The sequence below is a fragment of the Malus sylvestris genome, chromosome 7, assembly GCF_916048215.2.
Source record: "Malus sylvestris chromosome 7, drMalSylv7.2, whole genome shotgun sequence".
Lineage (NCBI taxonomy): Eukaryota > Viridiplantae > Streptophyta > Magnoliopsida > Rosales > Rosaceae > Malus > Malus sylvestris.
Window position 1 is genome coordinate 4406728 of NC_062266.1, and position 26292 is coordinate 4433019.

Sequence of the window (26292 nt, forward strand, 5' to 3'; positions counted from 1 at the left end):
ATGCTGCCCTGTGTAGTGTCTTCTCTAATGGGAAGTCCAGCTTAAATTTCTGGGTTCCGAAATGAGGTAGAAGAAGATAGTCACCACTCAGTGGGTAATACTATGTTGGAAAATACTAGAGATTTTAATTTGTGGTGGATATACATTTTCAGTCAATCATCAACAACTGTGTCTGGAAGTCTATGGCAACTGGATCTTGGACAAAGTGTATGGGTTGAGATATAAGGGCTTGATGGACTTGGGTTTATAGTGTTCTTTCATGATCCCACTTTGCATGAACTTGTATCCCTATTAATGCATCAACCTTATATAGGAATTGGAAACGTGGGTTTCCTAAGTGAGAAGTCAACTTGTGTGGATGGTGAGTTTTTTTTTTTTTTTTTTTTTTTTTGACCTCACGCCGTGGTTTCAAGAGTAACACTCATCTCGGCCATTGTGGTACAGGATCACTTGCCTGTGGATGGTGAGTTTGATATTAATTTTTTATGAATTGAAATGGCGGTTTCATTCATCCCGCTTATAATGGCAGTTTCAATCCATTGTGGTAACATTCATAAAAAATTAATATCAAACTCACCATCCACATGCAAGTGATCCTGTACCACAATGGCCGAGATGAGTGTTACCCTTGAAATCACGGCGTAAGGTCAAAAAAAAAAAAAACTCACCATCCACAGAAGTTGACTTCTCACTTAAACCCACGTTTCCAATTCCTATAAAAGGTTGATGCATTAATAGGGATACAAGTTCAAGCAAAGTGGGATCATGAAAGAACACTAAACCCAAGTCCATCAAGCCCTTATATCTCAACCCATACACTTTGTCCAAGATCCAGTTGCCATAGACTTCCATACACAGTTGTTGTTGATTGACTGAAAATGTATATCCACCACAAATTAAAATCTCTAGTATTTTCCAACATAGTATTACCCACTGAGTGGTGACTATCTTCTTCTACCTCATTTCGGAACCCAGAAATTTAAGCTGGACTTCCCATTAGAGAAGACACTACACAGGGCAGCATCCAAAAGCATCCAAAAGCGAGACGGGATTCCCTCTGCCAGGCGGCATATACAAAATCATTCACCTATTTACTACATACAGTTTCACAAAGTTACAATAGCATCGGGAAAACGATGTACACAACGCTGTGACGTGGCCCTCGTTCTGTCTTTCCATCCGATAGACGATCATGAATAGACAATTCTCATATGTAGTGGTTTGAATCCCTAAATAGCTACATCAAACTTGACTAGGTATTTGTCTATTCATTTGCCTAGTTCAATGGCTTGATCTCGTCGTAGGATACGGAAGCAGTCTAACCTAACCTAAAGATTAGATGCAGTCATAAAATAAAATGAAAAAAACTACTATACTATTGAACCGTTGGTCTGTTTTTGGTATGTTTCAAAAGCGAGGCATAATAGGGAAACATGTACTTTCTGACATCATGTGTTGACCCAGAACAGAGGCATAGTACTATAAAACCTATATATTTGTCCATCTAACAAGAAATAAATGTGCAATTAAATTATTAGTTGTTAAATCATCCCTACAGAAACTAGGTATCTGCCATCTATTAAAAATATATATACTAAAGCGCTATGGCAAAAAAACATTGTTCATAAGCACAGTGTAAAGATGGACATGCTCCTTTTTTTGTAGCTCTTATTGCCCACTTAATTTGACAAGATAGTAAAATTCCGATAATACCCCTGTCTCTTCATCCACACGTTGGGGTGCTTTTTTTACAGACTAGGATTCTCTTCCCTCCTCTTTCCATCCTCTTTCCATCCCCTTCTCTCACATTCTCTATTTTGTATTTCTCTTTCTATAAAAAAAATTAATATAAGATGTTGACGTGGTTTAACCATGACCGTTCAAATAGGAGGGGAGAGAAGAGGAGGAAAAAAAAAGAGGAGAGAATCCTACTCCTTTTTTTACACCCTTTCATCCACATGCTTTACTGTTCCCAAGTCTGGATGCTGCCACACCCTTTGATCCACACATACCTCTTCTTTTCGCGTCATTTCGTTGCCTCCTCTCCACCACTTCTCGCTCTGCTACAAATTGATGCCAAAAACTCAAAAGAACGAACGGATAAAAATGTTGAACTGTTCTCCGGATAAAAATTGCTCTGAGCATCCTGTTCTTTCACGTGGCTCCCGTTCGTGACACCTTCAGAATTCTCCACCAAATGGGTGTTGTTTTGATGTTCAGAGGCCAAATGCTCGTCGTCAAGATGAGAATTTTCCTCTAAGTTACACAAAATTTCACTGGTTCTTTGTTGTTTCATTAATCTGTGAGCATGTTTGAGAATTGAAGTGAATTGTGAATCCTGGTTCGTTATCTTTGCTTGAAATTTTAGTAAACTTTGTGTAATTTTGGGAGTTGAAATGGATTCTGGAATTGGGTTATGGTTGTACATATTGTATTATTAGTGAAAAAAATTCATTTTCATATCCTTCAAATAAGGTTAATACAATTGCATTGAATGATTTCCTTCATATATTGGCTTCTACAGGTTGAAAAAGTTACCTGAGAGAGATTTTGGCATAGGTGTGTGTAAGAGGACGGAGTACTTCATCCCCGAGGCAAGTCCTTTTACACAAATTTTTGTGAAATACATAGTTGTATACGGAGTTTTTTGTAAACGAAGCTAAAAGTACAACTGTCATTTTGTACTTTTTATTTTTAAATGTGATTTAAGTCCTATGATGGGAGTGAAGGTCTGAAATTGCTGAAAATATACATAGCTACATCTATTTATTTTGATTTAATATTAAGTAATTTTATATCTACTCTTAAACCTTTTAAGGGTATATATAATCTGCTTGAATTGCTTAATTTGTTAGTTCAAAGTTCCAAATCCATTCATTTGCAACAAGCAACCAAAAAATTCACAGAAAGCAAAAGGAAAAAGTATTGGCTGATGATGTAATTCAAGGCCCAGTTTAACTGTTATTCCTGATTCCAAATTATGAAACTAATACAAATGATTATACATCAGAATGAAATTAATTAATTGCAAACCATTCATTAGTTCATACCAAATCACATAGGCATATCCCATTTTTGTTGATCATTGCAAATTTTGAACTACGAAAATTCAAAGTAATATGCAAAAAGAACTCACAATGAGAAGCACAAAGACACAAACAACAATTGATACCTGATACATCTCACAATTTGAAAAATCAGACAAAAACTTTTTCATTCCTTCATGGATGATAAAATATCATGTGATTCAGTTGCTTTCATTTATTTTTGAATAATTTAGAAATGAGTGTGTTAAATTTTGGTTACGGTTTGAAACCCTAGAGGAGTGCGGGCTTCTTTGCTAGTATTCCCTAAAGCCAAATCTTCCCTCATTTATCTACGCGCTTCGTCTCTTCTAACTATAATAGGATGAACGAAATCTTTGGAAGCTAAAACCAACTCCACTAGAAAGATAGCTGCAGGTCCTTTCAGCAAACAAAACAACTACCAATTCATGGTTCGATACTAATGTGTTATGCAATACAGTGAGGGTACGGTATTTTGAATATAGAGTCAAGTGGAAGAAAAACAAATGGCTTTCCATCTTTCTATTACTTTCAATTGCATGTCAGATTACTCAGTTACACATTTTATTTTAGTATACTGTAAACTGGAAAACAAAAATCATGTTGAACCAATAGCTCCGACAAAGGTGGAAATACTAATTAACGAATGTTGACACAACCTTAAACCTCGAAAAGAACAGCAGAGTCACGTTTCAAATGATTTAGTCGAACATTCCCTATAATGTACTCAGGCAACTCTGCTTGCTCCTTGCCTCTATCAAAATTGCAAGGTTAACCACTATGCTCATGACGTATCCGAGAACAAGTCCAATGAAACTCGCCACGGATGATGATCCAATATCTACATCAATCTCTAGGAAATTGTCTTGCCTGAGATATTTGCAGGATACAGCTTCCCCCAGTAAGCAACCTTTTGTTCCAAGCTTGACCATCCAATATCCTTCAGCAATACTTGGAATTAACTTTAAACTCCCATCCACAAACTTAAAAAAAAAAAACAGAATTTGGATTCGGTGGTCTGTCAGCGGCATAGTAAAATACCAAACTATAATTTGGTTTAGATGGAACCTGGAGATTAAAGACTAGTACAAATGGAAGCTTCTTTCCGCCTTGTGGCCGGACAAGGCACCTGGGATACAGTGCGAATCTATCTATGCTTTTATTAACTTCGAACCAATCTACGGCTATGTGTTGAATTATGGCCAAATGACAAAACAACTTTTGGCTAAATAAAATAAACAGAATGAGGTAGACAACATTATTATGTTTGTTGAAAAGATAAAAAGGGTCATGTTTGTAGAAAAAAAGGTAAAGGCTAGCAAGTAGCCTTATTATTGGTTTTGTTTTTTGGTGCTTTATGATGAATAAAGGTGTGCAGCTGAATGTGAGAGAAGGAGGACAGCACCATTTGTTTTAGTAGCCCATATTTGAGAGAGCAAGGCAGCTACATAGTAGCAGAAAAATAGAGAGCACATATTGGTTTTTTCAATAGCTCCATTTTGGAGAGAAGAAGAAAGTGTGCCCTCTCATTGTCTAGTTCTCACTCCATCGAAGTGTTATTTGTTGTAATAGCTTTGAGCTTTGTATAGAGAAGAAATTATTCATTATATTTCTCTCTATTTGTTTCTTTGATGTGAGAGAGCTATTGGGTGTATTGGGTTTTTGGGTTGTGAGATTGCCAACACTTTGTAAACTCCCATTTGGTTGATAGTGGATTATTGGGTGAGCTCCTACTACTCCGAGGACGTACTCCAGTTATACTGACTGTTGAGGAACCTCGTTAAAATCTTGGTGTCTTTTATATTTTGTTCTTGCATTTCATCTTGATATATTTCATGTGGGTTAGCTTGAGTTGGTTCCAATTGGTTTGGTGCTATCCTAGCACAACAATAGGTATTAGAGCACTGGTTGCTCTTAGGTATTGTCTAGTTGCCAAAGATGTCAGACGGGCAAGATGAGAATCCTTTTGGAAGCAGCTCCGGGTTTGCAAGAACTACAATGCAAAATGCAAAGTTCGAAGTGGAAAAGTTTGATGGCACAAACAACTTTGGGATGTGGCAATGTGAGGTCAAAGATGTGTTGGCTCAACAAGACCTACTTGCCGCTTTGGGAGAGAAGTCGGAAGCTATGTCGAAGCCGGAATGGGAGAAATTAAATTTGTGGGCTTGCTCTTCAATTTGGTTGTGCCTTGGAAAAACTCAGAAGTATTTTGTGATGCAAGAGAAATTGGCAAGTGTGTTGTGGCAAAAATTGGAAGACAAGTATATGACGAAGAGTGCAGAGAACCAGCTACACTTGAAGAAAAAGCTCTACCGCTTCCAATACAAAGAAGGTAGAAAACCCTTGGAAATGGATGAATGTGCTTTTTGTCATAATAAGGGCCATTGGAAGAAAGATTGTCCTAAGTTGAAGACCAAAGGAAAAGAAAGTTCTGAAGCTAATGTTGCTGAGGTTGAAATGGATTTTTCTGATTTTTCTTTAACCACTTCCTCATCATTTGACTGTGCTATTAAGTGGGTGTTGGATACGGGTTATACTCATTATATGACTCCTCACAAGGATTGGTTTTCAAGCTTGAAAGAGTTTGATGGTGGTGTTGTGTTCATGGGAGATGACAATCCTTGTACAACAAAAGGGATTGGTTTAGTTCGTTTGAAGTTGCATGATGGTATGGTTAAAGAGTTGACAGATGTTCAGTATGTACCAAAGTTGAAGAAAAATCTTATTTCTTTGGGCACTTTAGAATCCAAGGGCTTAAGGTTTTATTCAGATGGGCAGACATTGAAAGTTACTTATGGTGCACTTGTTGTGATGAAAGCTCCTCGATGTGGTCATTTGTATCTATTGCAAGGAAGCACCATGACAGGTGAAGCGTTTGTAGTCTCAGAAAATATGGGCACATCCAATTCAGATGCTACTAGACTGTGGCATATGAGATTAGGCCATGCCAGTAAGAAAGCTTTACAAGGGCTTGTGAAACAAGGTCTTCTAAAAGGTTCCACGACTTGTAAGCTTGATTTCTGTGAGCATTGTGTCTTGGGGAAGCAAACTAGAGTGAAGTTTGGTACTGCAGTACATCAGACAAAAGGCATTCTTGATTGTGTGCATTCGGATGTTTGGGGTCCTACAAAGACTCCCTCTTTGAGTGGTAAACATTGGTCCATGACCTTTGTTGATGATTATTCTAGAAGGTCTTGGGTCTACACTATGAAGCACAAGAGTGAGATGTTAAGCATTTTCTTGAGTTGGAAGAAAATGGTTGAGAACCAGACTGGAAGAAAGATTAAGATTTTGAGATCGGATAATGGTGGTGAATACACATCCGACCCTTTCTTTAAAGTTTGCAAAGAGGAAGGAATTGTGAGACATTTCAGTGTTTGGGGAACTCCACAACAAAATGAAGTTGCAGAAAGATTGAATCGAACCTTGCTTGAGAAGGTTAGATGCATGTTGTCTCAGTCGAGTTTGAGCAAGTCATTTTGGGTGGTAGAGGCAATTACTTATGCATGTTACATCATCAATCGGTTACCCTCAGCCGCTGTTCAGGGCAAGACACCAATGGAGGTATGGACTGGAAAACCTTCTTCTGATTATGGCTATATCCATATATTTGGTTCACCTACTTATTTTCATGTGACTGAAAATAAACTTGATCCTAAAGCCAAAAAGGCTATCTTTCTTGGTTTTAGTAATGGTGTCAAAGGTTATAGATTGTGGTGTGCCCAGATATGAAGAAACTTGTAATTAGCAGAGATGTGACATTTGATGAAGAAAGCATGTTCAAAGACTCTAATAAGAATGTGAAAGATGTCCAACAGGTGGAGCTTGAGAAATTTTCCTCTAGTACTTCAAATCCTATTTTCACTGATGTCGAAGCCACTACAAGTGAAGAAGAGGGAGACCAAGAGGATGTTGAAGAAGTTGAACTTGAAGATTCAATTCTAGATGAAGAGCAAGTTTCACCTTAAGAGTCTATTGCCAAGAACAGAGGAAAGAGAAATATTACCAAGCCAACTTGGTATAGTGATTATGTTTCTTTTGCTTTCCCTATTATCACTGATGAGATTCCATCCAATTTTGAGGAAGCTATTGAGAGTGAAGAAAATGAGAAGTGGTGCAATGCCATGGGTGATGAGATGAATTCTCTATTGAAGAACAAGACTTGAGAGTTAGCTAAATTGCCTAAGGGTAAGAAAGCTATCGGTTGCAAATGGGTGTATGCCAAAAAGGAAGGTGTTGATGAGAAAAGCAATATGAGATTCAAAGCAAGATTAGTTGCTAAAAGGTATGCGCAAAAGGAGGGCATTGACTGCAATGAAATCTTTTCTCCGGTTGTGAAGCACTCCTCAATTGGCATTATGTTAGCTCTTGTTGCACAATATGATCTTGAGCTTGTGCAACTTGATGTGAAGACGGCTTTCCTACATGGTGATTTGAATGAAGAGATCTATATGTGTCAACCAGATGGGTATACAGTGAAAGGGAAAGAGAATTTGTTTTGCAAATTGAAGAAATCACTTTATGGCTTGAAGCAATCTCCAAGGCAATGGTATTTGAGGTTTGATAATTTTATGAGAGGCCAAAATTATTCTAGAAGTCAATATGATCATTGTGTGTACTTCAAGAAGTTGCAAGATGGGTCTTTCATTTATTTGTTTATATATGTTGATGATATGTTGATTGCCTCAAAGAATGTTGAACAAATTGAGAAATTGAAGAAGCAAATGAAGAATGAGTTTGAGATGAAGGATCTTGGGGAAGCGAAGAAGATCCTTGGCATGAATATCACTAAAGATAAAGAGAATGGTTTGGTCAGTTTGAATCAAAGACAATACCTTGAGAAGTTGATTCGGAAGTTTGGAGTTCATGATTCAACCAAACCGGTTAGTACCCCTTTGGCTCCTCATTTTAAATTGAGTTCTCTACAATGTCATAAAACTGATCAAGAAAAGCTACAAATGAAAAATATACCATATGCAAATTTGGTTGGTAGTTTGATGTACGCAATGGTATGCTCTAGACCGGATATTGCTCATGCAGTTGGTATGGTGAGTCGATATATGCATAATCTTGGTAAAGAGCATTGGCATGCAGTTAAGTGGATATTGAGGTATCTTCATGGTACTCGAGATGATGGTTTATGCTTTGAGATAAATAACTCTGATATTGGTCATTTTGCAGCTGGTTATGTTGATTCAGATTATGCAAGTGATTTGGATGGAAGGAAGTCTACTACATGCTATATGTTTACTATGGCTAAAAGGCCAGTTTGTTGGAGGTCCATTTTGCAGTCTTCTGTTGCCTTTTTCACTACAGAAGCTGAATATATGGCTGTTGCCGAAGCTATAAAGGAGGTCATTTGGATACATGGATTGATTAGAGATTTGGGGGTTGATCAGAAGCAGGTGAAGTTGCATTGTGATAGTCAGAATGCCATTTATTTGGCTAAGTATCAGGTTCATCATGCGAGGACCAAGCACAAAGATGTACGTTATCACTTTGTTCATGAAGTTGTTGGTGAAGGGGATATCATTCTCCAGAAGATTCCAACTAAAGACAACCCCGCTGATATGTCGACTAAGGTTGTTGGTGTAGCCAAGTTTGTTCATTGCTTGAACTTGGCTCACATTTTGCCTATATAAAAAAGGCGTTGAGCAGTAGGAGTTTTGGAGCATTTTGGCTCGACTTGAGTTATTCTCTTGCTACTTTTGGGAATGGTTTGTGTTGATTGTTGATTATGTTGGTTTGGCTTGTCATGGCGCTTTCAGAATTTGGCCAATGTGGAGATTGTTGAATTATTGCCAAATGACAAAACAACTTTTGGCTAAATAAAATAAACAAAAGGAGGTAGACAACATCATTATGTTTGTTGAAAAGATAAAAAGGGTCATGATGATGTTTGTAGAAAAAAAGATAAAGGCTAGCAAGTACCCTTATTATTGGTTTTGTTTTTGGGTGCTTTATGATGGATGAATGTGTGCAGCAGAATGTGAGAGAAGGAGGAGGGCACCATTTGTTTTAGTAGCCCATCTTTGAGAGAGCAAGGCAACTACATAGTAGCAGAAAAATAGAGAGCACATATTGGTTTTTTCGGTAGCTCCATTTTGGAGAGAAGAAGAAGTGTGCCCTCTTATTGTTTAGTTCTCACTCCATCAAAGTGTTATTTATTGTAATAGCTTTGAGCTTTGTATAGAGAAGAAATTATTCATTATATTTCTCTCTATTTATTTCTTTGGTGTGAGAGAGCTATTGGGTGTATTGGGTTTTTGAGTTGTGAGATTGCCAACACTTTGTAAACTCTCATTTGGTTGATAGTGGATTATTGGGTGAGCTCCTACTGCTCCAATGACGTACTTCAGTTACACTGACTGTTGAGGAACCTCGTTAAAATCTTGGTGTCTTTTATATTTTGTTCTTGCATTTCATCTTAATATATTTCTTGTGGGTTAGCTTGAGTTGGTTCCAATTGGTTTGGTGCTATCCTAGCACAACACTAGGAGCTTTGCGAAGGGAATCTCCTCTCATTACCTTAGAATTGTCCTCGAGGTAGTTCTTCCTCTGATCATAACTCCCTTACCACTTGGAGAGATGTCCAACAGTTCGTTACGGCATCATCTTTCCCTTTGGTCAAGGAACCATGGAACTAGCTTGGATCAATAATGATTGCAGCCACTTCGGAATCCAATTTTTTATTAGCATCTGCAGCTTGAGCTCGCTTCAAAGCTAAGCTAGTGATGGCCCACGCAACATTCCTCAGTCTCACCTTTGCTTCATTATTATCAAGTTCATCACTGTCACTCTCTTCATCAAAAGATAAAGAGCCTGCAGAAGTTGCATAACAATGCATAAGGTACACTTTTCGAACTTCGAGAAGTGATTTTTCTCCCATTTCCACCAGCCCACAGAACGCATCTCCACCGTTTGTGTCACAAGACATCGTGGAGTATTTGAACCCATGGATGTTTTCAGATATCTAATCTCCCAACTAGATGGATTTATTTTTGTATGATGATATCCAGATTTCTGAGGCTTTTTCTTATGGACGGCCGGAAATTGCAAGATGGTGTACGTTCCATCTTGTCAGGGGAACCATCGCCTAGAGAAGAGAAAATCATTCTTGGAATGCCACCGAGAAAGATACATAGGATCAAAAGTCGCATGGACAACATCATGGTATCCATCATTAGAATCTAACAGCTCTAAGTTAGACGTCAGCATATCCCACTCATATCTCTGATGTCGGTCGAGGTTTAAAATCACTTCAAAAGCAGTATCTGCACTTGCTTCAATAACGCCAACAGAGTTGACAATAACGCCTTTTCCCATCTGCGTTAGCAACATCTTGAAATATTCGAACACCATTGACTGTTCACACACATTTCCATACATACGCCTCAACTGCATCTTCAAAACCTGTTTGAAAGTACCCCTCAGTGCTAGCATCTGCACCCAATCAGGAGGATTGACGCAAGAGCGTCTCTGGGCCTTGCACAATTTTTATAAGCCTTTTCAATCCACGTGCATAGTGCCTACTCTAGGTCGATGACCTTCAAGATCTATCTCCTCTTCCGTGTTCAGTTTGTTTCTTGCGCTAGCCCCTCTTCAAGGCTTATACTCAGCGTGTTGCTTGGCTTGGTCAAATGCCTCCATCCATTTCTGTGCTTCTCCCGCCTGTCGCACAAGCAAGTTCTCCCTTTTTGGCTTCATCCAAATCATTGTAAACCTTAGAACATAGATATCCCCACCCTTACCCCCCCCATGATTAACCTTTCGACGCCCCAGCTCCTACACCATCAGAGTAGGCCCAACAGCAACCCTCCGAACGGGTCTAATGCCGGGGTTCTCATGAGGATCCCGCTTATACATCTCGACGTACTTTCCCCGGAGAAAAAGAAACAGGAGATGACAATATTCATGCCCTATCTTATTCATACTCAGATGATACACCCACCCAAAATACTCAAACATCCCTCCTCCTCCAATTCCACTTCTGGAGCTGGAGCTGTGCCGCTCACTCCCTACCTTATTAAACGGCAATCCGTCCATCTGCAAAAGCTAAATTTTCTCGTTCAGGTATTTGCAGCTAAATAATCGTAAACCGCAAAATTAAGTAGCAAAATTTAAGAAAATAAAATCTAGATTTTCTGAGCAACCAAACACAAATACAAAGTAGCAGCGATCAACGGACTCTAAAATAAACGAGATAATCCTAATTTGTAGGCAATCCAAACTGCTTCCTAAGAATAGGAGTTCCACTACTTATTTGCAGATAATTAAACATCAATAATTAATAAAATTATTTCCTAAAAGATGTTCCGATCGCTGCACCAATCAAATGCTGAAGCTTTTGTCCTCTTCCTCGCCATGCCTTCAGGGCCGAGTCCACAGCCTCCGCCCCGGGCCGGCCTCCGAGTTGGCGTCGCCGGTTCTCCAAGTTCTCGGCTCGCTCGCCGGATTGACTCGGCAGAACTGCCCTGCCTCGGCTCGCCGAGCTTTTTTTTGTTCGAACTCCGGCGACGTGTCTGACCAAGTGAGGGAAGTTGAGTTCAAGGCGGCAGGGAACGAGGCCGACTCCAAGTCCTCCTCCGCCATTGTGTCCACGAATCCCCGGCCCAAAGATTATCTTACGGTTAGTGAGCTCTGAGACTTTCGTTTTACTTGTTCTGTTTGGATTCCGAGAAAATGTTGAATTGTGTGAGAAAATGTTCGAACTTGTTTTTCTTATAAATTTGTGAGGCAGGTTCTAGCTTTGCCATTGCCGCATAGACCGCTGTTTCCGGGGTTTAACATGCCAATTTATGTGAAGGTACATGAGATTATTGATTACTATGCAAATCAAATTTCATTTCGGTCCACACTTTAGTAAACAACGTGTTGTTTTTAATGTAGGATCCCAAATTGTTAGCAGCATTACAAGAAAACCGAAAGCGGCGAGCTCCATATGCCGGCGCTTTCCTTCTCAAGCTTGAGCCGGGGACTGATCCCAATTTGGTATCAGGTTCCGAGACAGATACAAACATACATGAATTCAAAGGGAAGGAGTTGTTTAGTCGACTACATGAAGTCGGGACGCTTGCACAGGTATCCGATGCACAGATATTGATCGATTAGAACTTCCTTTCAGTTTTTGATGTTGTAGTTGCTTGTATCTTCGTACATCAGATTTCAAGCATCCAAGGAGATCAAGTAGTCCTTATTGGCCATAGCCGGCTTCGAATTACAGAGATGGTGAGTGGATGCCTCAAAATTTTTGTACAATAACACATAATTCCAAAGTAGTATCGTATTTTATTTTATTTTTGAGATAAATATTGTTAAAAGGAATGTTACGGTTTCCGTACAGGTTGATGAAGAACCCCTGACTGTAAAAGTTGACCATCTGAAGGCATGTTTATTTTATTTAATCACGTATCATATATTAATTGTAGGAGGTTCCACATATATGATAGATTTTGTTTCTTTTTTCCTTCTTTCTTTTTCTGACTGCGCTATATATTTCAGGATAAACCATATAACAAAGATGATCATGTCATAGATGCAACATCGTTTGAGCTTACATCATGTTTTATAGATCATGTCAAGACTTGTTCAGATTGGTTAGATCATGTTAAGACATACACTCAGGTTTGTTTCTTTCGTTTTTATAATGTTTGGATTTGTCAAAGGTTTTTCTTCTTGTGCGCTTATTTGCTTCGTTACCATTTTTTTTTTCTGCAACTTCTGAAGAATTTGTTGGACCTTCTTCTTGGTTTTCCCCTTATTCATAAATGAGTTGATGAAGAAATTAATTTGTCGTTTATGGAAATGATTGACTTAGTGAGAAAAAGTGGTTTACCTAAATATCTTTGTGTGTTGATGTCTTACAATCATTTGGATTTAGAATTTGTTCATGTTAATTTTTTTATTGGAATTTTTCAGGATATACGTGATCTTAATAATATTCCAAGGTTTGCAGATTTTGGAGCTGCAATATCTGGTGCAAACAAATTGCAAAGTCAAGAAGTGCTTGAAGAGCTAGATGTGAGTATCACTTAATTTAAATACGGTATGATGGATAGTAATTAGAGAGCTCATTCTTTACGTTGCTTATTTTTAAAAATAATTCATTTCAACGATCAAGTGTTGTGGAAAATGTAAATCTTCACGTCCAGCCTTTTCGTGCAAGTTGCTTATATTCCGAAAGGCTATATAACACTTCTGTTATCGCTCAGGTGCATAAACGTTTAAAGCTCACTTTAGAACTGGTGAAGAAAGACATAGAAAACAGCAAGATTCAGGTATGGAATGCTGATTTTCCATTTCTTGTTTTACGAACTCTATTATCCGTCATAGTTTGATTGGGTTTTGTACTTTCATTTATGGGGTTATTCTTAGGAGTCTATTGAAGAAGCAATTGAAGAGAACAACTCGTTGGATGAGCATCTTAAAGCCATAAAAAAAGCAATCAAAGAGAATAACTTGTTGAGTGAGCAGCTTAAAGACATCAAAAGGGTATTTTTCTCCACCATTATGAGATATTTTCCTCCACCATTTTCTAAGTTTTTCGTGCACTTTCAGTACGGATTCTCCACTGACTATAAGTTAATGGATAAGTTTTCACTTTGTGGTGGATCTTGTATCAGTTTCTTTATCCCAACCCTGGGCCTTTATGTAATTTATTTTGTTTGACATAATGCAGGAACTGGGTTTAGAGACAGATGATAAAACAACACTTACCGGTTGGTTTCTTATCTTTTATTTTCAACTTTTCAATCTGTACACATCATGACTACGACCTGTGCGTTTTCTGCTCATTAGTTCTTATCTGAGTATGACGCTAAGCATTTCTGTGGAAACTTTAGGTATTCTAACTAAGTACTGATTTTTCATGTAAGCAAAGGTAATTGTTGCATCACTTTTCTGATCTTTTGATTGCAGATAAGTTTAGGGAGATGCTTGAACCAAACAGGGAAAACTGCCCACCTCATGTTTTGCAAGTTATAGAGGAAGAACTTACAAAACTGCACCAGTTGGAGGCCGGTTCAAGTGCATTTAATTTGGCACGTAATTACCTAGATTGGTTGACTTCAATTCCCTGGGGAAAATACAGGTTTTGCACTACTTAAAACCTTATTGGGGCAATATTTGGGATTCAAATATATTGAACACCTACGTCTATTCCTAGTGCAGTGATGAGAACTTTGATGTTCTTCGGGCACAAAAAATTCTCGATGAAGATCATTATGGACTAACTGATGTAAAGGAAAGGATTTTAGAATTTATTGCCGTTGGAAAACTCAGAGGAACCTCTCAAGGTTAGTATAGTTTTCAAGTTTTGTAATTGTCTATCTTGATTTGTTGGCATTGCCACACATCATGGAGTTCCCCTGTTTCTCAGACACTGATCTTGGCTCTTATTTTACATATGTTATTCTATGGTTTTAACCAATGCTGCAAACTGTACTAGTTCTCATTACATGAGGATTACTGATATTTTGCGTAAATATCGCAGGAAAAATCATCTGTCTCTCTGGCCCACCTGGAGTGGGCAAAACCAGCATTGGTCGTTCAATTGCACGTGCCCTGAACCGCAACTTCTTTCGGTTTTCTGTGGGAGGGTTATCTGATGTTGCTGAAATTAAGGTATTTGGGAAGAGCTCCTCAGTGTGAAATATTGATAAAGAGATGTGCGTCATGCAACTAATCTTATGACATTAAAATTTGACATGTACATCCAGGGGCATCGTCGAACCTACGTTGGTGGTATGCCAGGAAAGATGGTACAATGCCTTAAAAATGTGGGAACAGCTAACCCTTTAGTTTTGATAGATGAGATTGACAAGGTAATAAATGATTGGTCAGCTTGCTTCATATCGTATGTTAGACAAATCCTATTTCTAGGTCTCTTTCCCCTTGTAGTTCATAGTGAGTAGTTATTTAAATTTCTTATTTATTATTAATTCTGAGTTTCATACTACTTTTAAGTTTTAATCTTCGAATTTGCGTTGTTTTGTTTCAGTTGGGAAGGGACCATGTTGGTGATCCGGCAAGTGCTTTGTTGGAGCTTCTTGATCCTGAGCAAAATGCTAATTTTCTAGACCATTATCTTGACGTTCCAATCGACCTATCAAAGGTTAGTACAGATATTTTTATTAATTAAGAGAAAATACCAATTTCCTGTAATAAAATTACCGATTTCAAGCATTTGGTGTCTGTGTTTCGATTGTTAAAGTTGGTATAAGCTTAACCTCACAGTATGTAGGATGCTTTAGGTTTCCAATTCTTTTACTGTCTCTACTCAGTGCTAGATGAGTTTATGCATTATGTTTGGTACTTGGGAAATCATATTTTTGAAGTTTTTGCTGTAGGTTCTGTTTGTATGTACAGCCAATGTTGTAGAGATGATACCAAATCCTCTCTTGGATAGAATGGAGGTCATTTACATAACTGGATATATCACAGATGAGAAAATGCAAATTGCTAGAGACTATTTGGAGAAGACCACACGTGACGCATGTGGCATTCAACCCGAACAGGTACTTGTATCGGCTCTATATGTGTTCCGATGTGTTTGTAGATTTTATCTGAATCATCGTTTATGTATGTTAAAATTATTATGCTCAGGTTGAAGTGACAGATACAGCTCTTCTTGCCCTTATTGAAAATTATTGCCGAGAAGCAGGTGTTAGGAACCTTGAAAAGCACATAGAAAAGATCTATCGCAAGGTTTGTAAACTATCTATATCTTGATCATCATTGCAAACTTGCATCTTATCATACGATGAACCATGAATATCTACGTGTTTGAAATGTTTCCCCATAGTTCTCTTAGGTTCATGGAGCTTATTCTGAACAGAACAAATTTATGACGTTGTTGAGCCATCATATAATTCCTCGACCAATGGTATTACTTAAACCGTGTTAAGCTATCTTTTATAATGTGGCAGATAGCTCTCCAACTTGTCAGACAAGCAGCATCAGATGAACCAGTCGTTTCTGGTCAGATCCAATCTCCCCCAGACGGGCCTGCAGGTGTTGATGTTCAGATTGCAGATACTGATGAAACCCAAGGAGAAGCTGTTGATAAGTTGGATCAAAGCGTGGTTGCTAGTAAGAACCAGATTGCAGCTGAGATGGTAAAGGGTAACAGTCATGAGCATAGTCCTGAAACCTCTGGAGAAGGAGTCGCGATTCAGACGGATCTACCAGATGAACCTGCAGTTGCAGAAGTTCAGGTTGCAGATACTGATGAACCCCTGGATTCAAAGGTATGTAACAAGTTATAAATTCTGGGTAATGACTTGCTCTGCACAAGAAATGTTTTGAATGCAGTTGAATATGATTTCTGTTTGTTTCTCTGATATAAACTTATTGTGCAGTTAGCTATTTATTTAGCGGTAGTTAGCAATCTCTATGACGAAGCTGAGAGAGTTTGGAAAAGAATTATACGATTAATTTAAAGAATAATACGTAGAGACTACCGATGATGTGCAAGTTTTACATAATACGAAATCTTTTTAAACTGCCTTTTGGTGCTCATCTCTTTCCTCTGGAGATACTTTCAGTTCAATAATTTCATGTCATCTATAATTATTGCTGTATTTACAGGATGCAAAAGAAACTGAGAGAATTCAGGAGGGTGAAACAACAAAAACAGTTGAGAAAGTTTTGGTTGACTCATCGAACTTGGACCATTTTGTTGGCAAACCTGTCTTCCATGCTGAACGAATCTATGATCAGACTCCGGTTGGAGTTGTTATGGGTCTTGCTTGGACTGCCATGGGTGGTTGTACGTTGTATATAGAGACCACTCAGATTGAGGAAGCAGAGGGGAAGGGATCCCTTCATGTCACTGGTCAACTTGGAGGTGTTATGAAAGAAAGTACCCAAATTGCACATACTGTTGCCAGAGCTATATTGCTCGACAAAGAGCCTGATAGCACTTTCTTTGCGAATTCCAAGCTTCATCTCCATGTTCCTGCAGGGGCCACGCCGAAGGATGGTCCTAGTGCTGGTTGCACCATGATCACGTCCATGCTCTCCGTTGCCATGAAGAAACCTATCAGGAGGGATTTGGCAATGACAGGAGAAGTAACGCTAACTGGGAGGATCCTCCCAATTGGCGGGGTATGTAAATCGACTCTTTCTTATGATTCAAGTTTCGGGATTTTCTTCTTTTTTTTTCAGTGTTTTGTGTTATTAAATTTCGTTTTCGTAAACACTTTAGGTTAAGGAGAAAACGATAGCAGCAAGGAGGAGCGAAGTGAAGACAATCATACTTCCTGCATCAAACAGGAGGGATTTCGACAAGCTTGCCCCTAATATAAAAGGAGGTCTTGATGTTCACTTTGTAGATCACTACAGTCAGATATTCAATTTGGCTTTCAGTGATGACCCGAATTAGGAAAAAAATTAGCCTCTTAACACATGGTTACGCGTGTGGCAATTTACTCTTTTGTATTTTAGTTTATTGTTTAAAAAATTAAATTTACATGTGTAAAAGAAAAAAATGAAAATAAAAGTAGATATGTCAATAACTACTCCTGTACTGACGTTGTTTTGTTTTGTATTTTTACAGTTTTTTCTCTTTTTATGCATTTTGTTTACAAATTAAAAAATAGAGGGGCATTTTAGGCATTTTGAAAGCTTCATCTTTTTAGCCTTCTCACTTTATAATTTTTATTCTTTTTTCCAGTTTTGCCCTTACTTTTTGATACACAATGGTGACATGAGGATGGCAAAATAGTAATTTTATACATTTTGACAAAATGACAATCATATCCCTATTTTTCTTATTTTACCTTTTTTTTTAGATAATGACAATCATATTTTTCCAATTTTACTTTCACTTTTGATACACAATATTTATATAAGGAGAACAAAACAGTAATTATGTAATATAAAAAAAAATATGCACTTATTAAGAGAAATTATTCACATACACACAAAGTGCGTGCTCTCTGCTAGTTGTTGTTTAAAACAAATTTTTATTTCAAAAAATTAAAGAAATAAAAAATAGTTTAGATTTTTTAAAAAAAAATAAATTGGTTTATTTTAAAATCCTAATTAGAGATATGTTTGAAATTATCTGTATGGATAAGCCGTTCTTCCTCACAAATTTTCAATGTAGAACTTCAATTTAGTGCACATTATGGGTGAGAGTTTCACAACAATTAGAATGAAATTTTCAGCTCAGTTTTTCACATTAATTCAAAATTAATACAAGTGTTTGGAATATCCTAAAAACCATTTTTTGATTTTCAGACGATAAGGTTTCCAATTTCCAATATAGAATATTTCTGAATAACATTTTCTCTCCAATTCCGGAATACTTGGAGTTTTATTCTACTCTTGTTTTCTCACGGTCCCATGATGCTAAGATCCCACCATCTAAGGTAATTAATTTACATATTTTGAGGAAGATTTTGTGAGACATCAACCTAGGACCGTGAGAGAGGGAATGACAGCGACATGACATGAACAAGGCCTTGAATGTCCCAATCACAAACAAAATGGATATCAACTTTGGTATGCTTCATCTAAGAAGAACATACTAGGTCGGTAGTGAAGGAGAGTGCCCGGAAGACATAAGTCGAGTTCATATGTAACGATTGTGAAATATTTAACGATTGTAAATCTAGGGGTCGTCTAGTAACGATTTTGATATGCCGACGAGTTCATATGTAACGATTTTGATATGCTATATCTTTAACATGTAACGACTGTAAATCTATGGGATGTCTAGTAAATTTTACAATATGTTTTTGAAATATTTACTTTGAAAAAAGAAAATAGAATTTTGTGTTTTAAGATATGATAATGCATTTGAAATCCGAGAATGATTTTTTAAGAATTTTGAGTACAAACGACATTTTACACTTATTTACATTAAGGAGAGACGGAGAGTTTGAACGTTGAAGATAAATGTATCATCGATCAAAGCAATCCACCACTTGCATTTTTTAAAGATCTCTATAAGTGTATTAGTTCTATATCGGAATACGGATATTTTTTTTTTCAATTTCCAATCTAATCAATTTCTTATCAATTCAATGTACCTAAGCACCCTTTAATGGAGTGGATTCTCTAGTTTGGGTGTTTTTTTTTTCCGGTTCAGTGTTTATAGTATATTAAACATGATTCCATCAAATGATTTAAATTGCTCACCTGAATTGAATCCTCACACACAAGAAAATCATTCATGGAATCCAATCTTTTCAGTTTTGAAAAATTTAGGGGTGCAATCCAATCTCATCAGCTAAATTTAAAACTGATTTAGTAGATCGATTTTAATACTCTCGATATTATTGCTCTAAGCTATAATAAATAAATGTTTAAAATTAAAACGCATTGAGTTGAAGATAACCGTTCAATCCACGTACAACAAGCAACCACTTGTTTGAACTACATTTGATTTGTAGGAAGATCAAAATAAACAAAAAAAAAAGAAAAGAAAAAAGAAGACGTGGAAATGCCAATAAGACAAAATGAAAAAGGAAAACAGTGAAAAAGGTTGGTGGTTTTAAAAGGTGGAATTTCATTATCTTGCATCAATTAGTAATTACATTGGATATCCGACCAAAAACACACACAAAAAGACAATATAAAAGGCCACTCACACACTTGTACGGAAAAAGACAGAAAGGAAGGAGTCGGAACCTCAATACCCAGTTTGTCATATCGATAAAATCCCCATACTTTTTTTGTTCTCTCCCCCTTGATCCGAAATTCCAATCACTCTCCTCCCTCCTCCACCTGCGCCACGCCAAGGTCTCTCTCTCTCTCTCTCTCTCTCTATATATATATATATATATAAATGTATGTTATACATCTGTATTGTAGGAGTTCTCTCTCTCTATCTTTATATATATATATATATCTAAATGTATGTTATACATCTGTATTGTAGGAGTTCTCTCTCTCTATCTTTATATATATATATATATATATATATCTAAATGTATGTTATACATCTGTATTGTAGGAGTTTTATACTTTAATTACTGGGGAGACAACTTTTACGTTTGTTTACTTGTTCAATCTTTCATTTGTGGTTTTTTGTTTTGTTGTCAAGGGTATAAACTTTGTAGTTGGTTTTGTCAATCCTATGTATGTACATTGAATGTCTGAATTCCTATGTTCTTGTTTTTACTCATTACAGTGTGATTAAGGTTTTTTGAAACATGAAATCATGTAAAGTTTGGAGCTTGAGAGTGCTGATCTGTGATATTTGTGAAGTTGCTTTTTTTTTTTTCTTGATTTTTTGGTAACCAATTCACATTGGTCTGCAGACACTCCATTGCAGTTTTGTACGTGTTGAATTTTGGGGAAATTCTATTTAAACCCCCCAAATGCTGAGTGGGGGTGTAGAGAGCATTTGGGTGGGTGTCAATAGAACTCCCCTTGCAGTATGAATTATGATGGGGTTGTAAATTATGAGTTGTTTCAGTTCATAATATTGTCTGGGTTAGTTTTATTGAAAAGTACAGGGTAATTCCATTTTATTTTGCTAATTTAAGTAGAATTGCTTATTGTAGGTATCTCGAAAAAGTTATGTGGAAGTTGGATAAGATCACAGAAGGGTCTAATGCTGTTATTACATTATGTTCTGGACACCTGAATTTGAAAGCTGTGATGGAATAGGAGAATTTCTCCATTTGGGAAGTCTGAGATTGGTTTTCGTTTGTAATAAACAATGATTGAGAGGAAGAACATGGGACGAGCTTCACCGTTAGCTCTGGTCCTTTTGGCTCTTGGGTTTTTCTTTGCTACTTATAATTTGTCAACTATGGTAATTCATTATAGATTGGTTGGGAAATGGGTAGGTGACAACACGAATAGTGGATTACTGTCTGACCCGATAATTGAGATGCCGGAGAATGCGAAGAAGTTTAAGAATACCAAGGCACCATTCCATGTTGCCTTAACAGCCACTGATACTCCTTACAGCAAATGGCAGTGTCGCATTATGTACTATTGGTATAAGAAGAAGAAGGACTTGCCTGCATCAGAGATGGGAGGATTTACTCGAATTTTGCATTCAGGAAAACCTGACAACTTGATGGATGAGATTCCAACTACTGTGGTTGATCCTCTTCCTGGAGGACTTGATCGGGTTAGGCTTCTAGCACTGTCATTCCTTTGTTATTATATTTGTATCATCTTGGATGTGATGGTTTCTATTTGCACCATTTTATTTCTAATCTAAAGTCAAAATAAGGGGTCTTGGCAATATTAGAAATGTGTTGGGAGTTATATGAGATTTTACTGAAAATAAAAGAGAATAAAGGAAAAGAGTCACAAACAAAAAGAAAGTAAGTAAAGAAAAAGCAAAGGACGATTCCATGTTTTTGTGCTGACTAAGAATGGTTTTGAGTGGAAGGGAAGCAATGGATCTTGGGGAAGAATAAAATTTGTTGAGTTTCAGGGTCCATGCCGATCCACTGTATCACTATTCTCAATGATTTTCTACTCATTGGATGACAATTGACATGTGAAAGTAATTAATTTAAGTTTTAAGTCTAATTATTAGATCCTTTGCATAGTCTGATGAAATTTTGCAGAAAAAGTCAATTTTTTTTAACGTTTTGGATATTTTCTTCACTTTTCGAGGTTAACTGTAAGTTGATTCATGTGTAAAGCTTAGCCCTTGCAAGTCAATAGTTGAAGATTGATTTTCGATAACCTTTATACAATCAATAAAGAAGTTTGAGTAACTATTGTCCTTCAGATAATTTAAACTATATGTTTTTTATCGATCTTTGTTTTCTAAGCGTGATTGCAAATTTTGTATACAGGGATACATTGTCTTAAACAGACCATGGGCTTTTGTGCAATGGCTGGAAAAGGCTACTATTGAGGAAGAGTGAGCTTCTGCATATTTGATGACCTTTGAGTTTTCTTATTTTTTATCTTTTACTTGACATCAAATCCTTTGAATTCTGTTGTTGCAGATATATTTTGATGGCGGAGCCTGATCACATTTTTATAAATCCTCTTCCTAATTTGGCACTTGGAGGATATCCAGCAGCCTTCCCATTTTTCTACATTAAACCTTCTCAGCATGAGAAGATCATAAGAAAGTTTTATCCTGAGGGGAATGGTCCGGTCACAAAGATTGGTCCAATTGGAAATTCTCCTGTAATTATCAAGAAGGTAATAGCTTGTGGTAAACTGTCATTTCTTTCGCTTTGTCTTGCATTGGTGATGGTCACTCCAGAAAATTTATCGTGCATTCCCCCGAGTGTATTTTCTCGTGTTTATATGTTTGGAGTGCATAAGGACTTTTTTGGAGTGCTAATAGCAGCACCCTATTTAATACGTTGATGTCCAATTTATTGTGGGGTTCTGAAAACTTTGGTGTTCTAGTTTTCTGTAATTGTTTCCTTGTATAATATCGCATTGTCATTTATGACCCCTAGAACTTTAATGAGTAAATGTAATTATTCAGGAATTGCTGGAAAAGATTGCTCCTACATGGATGAATGTTTCTTTGAGGATGAAAGAAGACACGGAGACGGATAAAGCTTTCGGATGGGTGCTAGAAATGTAAGTTTGACTGTGACGTTAGTTTTCGACTAAGTTGAGTTCTGGCAATTAGAGATGCCAGCTTTGACGTATCTATGTGTCTTATTTTCTTTGATGAAATAAGGTATGCTTATGCTGTGGCATCTGCTTTGCATGGTGTGCCGCATATTCTTCGGAAGGAGTTCATGGTGCAGGTTTGGAATCTTGCATAGGGAAGCTATTCATATCAAAATTGATTTGCATTTTGATTTCTTTGTTAGGTTCAGTAAACTACACAGGATGTATATATTTTGTGATTAACAATGTTCTATTGTCTTTAAATTTTCAGCCGCCATGGGATATGGAACTTCGTAAAAAGTTTATCATTCATTATACTTACGGATGTGACTACAACTTGAAGGTATGTATGGCCCTTCGCCTCTATGCGTAGTCCTGTTATGTTCCTCCCCCTTTTGCCCATTATAGTTCCATAGTTATCTGAGGTTTCTGACTGTTTAGGGTGAGCTAACATATGGAAAAATTGGGGAATGGAGATTTGACAAGAGAGCATATCTACGTGGACCTCCACCAAGAAACCTCCCCTTACCTCCTCCTGGGGTTCCTGAGAGTGTGGTATGTCTTAGAATTGCTGTTATTATTGCAATTGCATGTTCTGTTTTTTATGGTATTTCGTCTGTACTAGTTCACTTCATTTGTGTAAGAAAGTTCGTAGCGTTCTGTTTATTTGATTGTTGTTCCCAGATCATAGTTGTCTAGTTGTTGGAGTCTAATTACTGGAATTCGCAAGTTTTTTCTACATTTGTGTGAGAAAGTCACAGTAAGGTAAACGGGAGACGGGGGAAGGGGAGGGCTGGGGTCTGTCACAGACACATTGAGGACAGTCAGGCCGTGGCTTGTGTTGATGATGATTAGCCTGACCGACTAAATACATATAGTCGTAGTGACCTCCAACAAAATATGTTTACTATTCATTTCCAAATTCGGATTGTTTAGAATCGAAGTTTTCATATAGTTTGTCATATTTAGTGAATAAATTTATTTTAAATATCTTCTCTCCCCGCCACCCCCTTCTCGCTCTCTGACTTACGTGCTCTTTGTGTGCAGGTCACCCTTGTAAAGATGGTGAATGAAGCTACTGCTAACATTCCAAATTGGGACACACAATAGTTCAGCTGCACTCAAGATACTAAATCGTTATGATACAACTGATGTTTAGAGAAAGGAAGATTCTGGTTCAACGGTAGGCTCGTAGAAATAGTAATACACACGAATCTCAGGTCGTAAATGGAAAATAAGAAGGTTCTGCTGTCTCAAATGTATGTCTGGGTTACGCATGGATTTTAGGGAAGCTCAGGTGCTTGAAGGAAGGTAAAAGGTTAAGGTAAGAGCAAGATCGTTGGATTTTCGATATGCTGCAGTTTTGGGATTATATCGAGTTGATTATATAGATTCAGTGCTTGTAATCCCTGAGGATTAGTTGCAATTAGTATTGGATTAACACAAGCCTTCTTTCAATCTTGTTGAGATTCTGTTTCGGAAATGAAAGCAATTTTGTCTTTGTAAGATGGGTTGATGAATTTGATGGAAAATTGGAAATTTAACAACTAAAACAAAATTAAGCAAAACTTAACATTTTCAACTAAAAATGAAGTGCAACTGATATAGTTATTTACAGAGACTTTGTTAAAACAAAATTAGAGTTCCGAGACATTTTTTTTTGCCTCGGACCTCAAATTGCTCTCGGATGACCTTGCATTTAGGCTTTTTCTTTAGCTAGTTGAAGCAGTGATGTCAAAGCCGGCCGAGTTTTGTTCAGCCCCCAACAATTTATTACATTCTTACAAAAATGTGAGGGATCGACTTGTTTTACAAATTAAGGGCCAAATCAATGGGTTTTTTGTTTTAACGAATGCTGCCATGTCCTGTTCTAAACTGTTTTCAACATCCCTCATTTCCTCCTGGGCATCTTGTTCGTCCAAGTTAAAGGGGCCCTGTTGCACTACAAGAATGGACGTGCACGCCATAAAGCTCGAAGATGCTACTGCATCTCCGACAATTCCCAGTTCATCAGAGTCGCTGAAATAGAATATCTTCGACGATGATGACATATTGCCATGTCTTCTTCCAACTATGTACAAATCATATTGATTTTCCATAGTGTTATTAGCTTGAGAGTTTCTACCCAGCTTGTCAACATCTTCTTTACCAATTCAATAGAGGGACCATTCATTGACTTGAGCCTAAAGTCATCCAAGTGTAAGCTGTCGAGTTTTTCTTCCATCCCAGTGTTTGCCAATGCCTTTAAAATTTCTTCGTCATAGCTGTCGTCGTTGTCATCCGAGGACGTTTTCACTTCCTTCTTGCGTTGGTTAATCCGTATAATGGTTAATCTAATGTCAGGATGTCCAGCCATCCTCCATGCATATGCTAATGCCTAGCAGTCATCTGTCCCTCCAATGAAGACCATGGCAAAGTGCATGGTAGTGGTTGCTGATAGAGAAAATATCTTTCTGTATTTCTTAATGAATAAGATTACATTGTGATTCTGATATATATACCAAAGAATATCCTTTGAGTAAATGACAGCTAATCTAACTAATTACAGTTAGGAAAACTAACAGAAAATATCAACTTGGATTTACAATACTACCCTTAATATCCCCCCTCAAACTAAACTGAGGAACTTGAAGTGAAAGTTTGGCCTTGAGAAGTTGAAATTGAGCCTTAAAGAGAGACTTGGTACAAATACCAGCAATTTGATCTTGAGTGCAGATAAAATGAACGGAAATAGCTTTGGACAATACTTTTTCCCGAATGTAATGATAGTCTATCTCGACATGCTTTGTTCTTGCGTGAAAATGGGATTCTTAGCTAGTGAAATAGCTAAGATGTTGTCACACCAAAGTTTGGGAGGACAGAGCAGTTGTAAACCACCATCAACCAATAATTTGCAAATCCATGTAAGTTCTGTTGCAGTGTTTGCCAAGGACCTGTATTCAGCTTCAGTAGAAGATCGGGCCACTGTTGGTTGCTTCTTAACACTCCAACTGATAGGAGAGTTACCCAAAAATATGCAGAAACCACATGTTGATCTTCTATCTATATGACAGCCTGCCCAATCAGCATCTAAAAAAGCATTGATGTTGAGGGAATTTGAATGTTTAGGAAACTAGAGACCAAGATCCAAAGTTCCTTTAAGGTATCTCAAAATCCTTTTAACAGCTTGAAGATGAGATTCCCTTCGTTGATGCATAAACTGACATACCAGATTAACTGCAAATGAAAGGTATGGCTTGAACCAAGTGAGGTATTGTAATCCTCCAACCAAGGATCTATACTATGAAGGATTTGATAATAATGAAGACTGATGATCCAATGAAGAAGTGCTAAGAGGGGTGGCACATGGTTTTGCACCAAGCATATTGGAATTCTCGAGCAAATCGATGATGTACTTGGTTTGAGAAATAAAGATCCTTGATGCTGACCTTTGGACCTCAATGCCAAGAAAATAGTGAAGAGGCCCCAAGTCTTTGATAGGAAAGAGGGTGCTAAGTTGAGAAATAATATCCTTGCAAGTTTGAGGATTTGGACCTATGACTAGTATATCATCAACATACACTAAGATGAATACTAAAGCTGGATCATTTTTGACAAATAGAGAATGGTCATTCTAAGAACCAGTGAATCCCATAGAGAATAGAGCAATGTGAAGCTTCTCATA

General features: G+C 37.4%; 2 protein-coding genes, 1 long non-coding RNA gene and 1 pseudogene across 7 annotated transcripts; 3 read left to right on the top strand and 1 right to left on the bottom strand.

Moving 5' to 3' along the window:
- Positions 1–1984: 1984 nt before the first annotated feature.
- Positions 1985–2765, top strand: LOC126628194 (uncharacterized). Its single transcript, XR_007625313.1, has 2 exons — positions 1985–2341; positions 2525–2765. It is a non-coding gene; the product is annotated as an uncharacterized LOC126628194 (long non-coding RNA).
- Positions 2766–3635: 870 nt separating this feature from the next.
- Positions 3636–10002, bottom strand: LOC126629035 (protein ENHANCED DISEASE RESISTANCE 2-like; annotated as a pseudogene).
- On the top strand, positions 9360–17613 carry LOC126628195 (lon protease homolog 1, mitochondrial-like). Its single transcript, XM_050297781.1, has 21 exons — positions 9360–11138; positions 11440–11694; positions 11806–11871; positions 11955–12146; positions 12228–12293; positions 12409–12450; positions 12567–12689; positions 12984–13085; positions 13277–13342; positions 13440–13556; positions 13744–13783; positions 13983–14154; positions 14235–14359; positions 14557–14687; positions 14783–14887; positions 15064–15177; positions 15413–15580; positions 15669–15770; positions 15992–16312; positions 16653–17171; positions 17272–17613. The coding sequence occupies exons 1-21, from the start codon at positions 10824–10826 to the stop codon at positions 17446–17448; spliced, it is 3318 nt and encodes a 1105-aa protein (XP_050153738.1). The 5' UTR covers positions 9360–10823; the 3' UTR covers positions 17449–17613.
- Positions 17614–19422: 1809 nt separating this feature from the next.
- LOC126628196 (hydroxyproline O-arabinosyltransferase RDN2-like) lies at positions 19423–24132 on the top strand. 5 transcript variants are annotated; one of them, XM_050297786.1, is made up of 10 exons: positions 19425–19814; positions 20582–20774; positions 20870–21159; positions 21842–21909; positions 21998–22199; positions 22495–22592; positions 22696–22765; positions 22900–22971; positions 23070–23183; positions 23676–24132. In XM_050297786.1, exons 3-10 carry the CDS (start codon positions 20914–20916, stop codon positions 23736–23738), a joined length of 933 nt encoding a protein of 310 aa, XP_050153743.1. In that variant the 5' UTR covers positions 19425–19814; positions 20582–20774; positions 20870–20913; the 3' UTR covers positions 23739–24132. The 5 variants fall into 5 exon arrangements, with proteins under 5 accessions (XP_050153739.1, XP_050153743.1, XP_050153741.1 ...); XM_050297782.1 differs by having other exon boundaries at positions 19423–19814; positions 20582–21159; XM_050297784.1 differs by lacking the exon at positions 19425–19814 and adding an exon at positions 19907–19929 and having other exon boundaries at positions 20582–21159.
- Positions 24133–26292: the final 2160 nt, after the last annotated feature.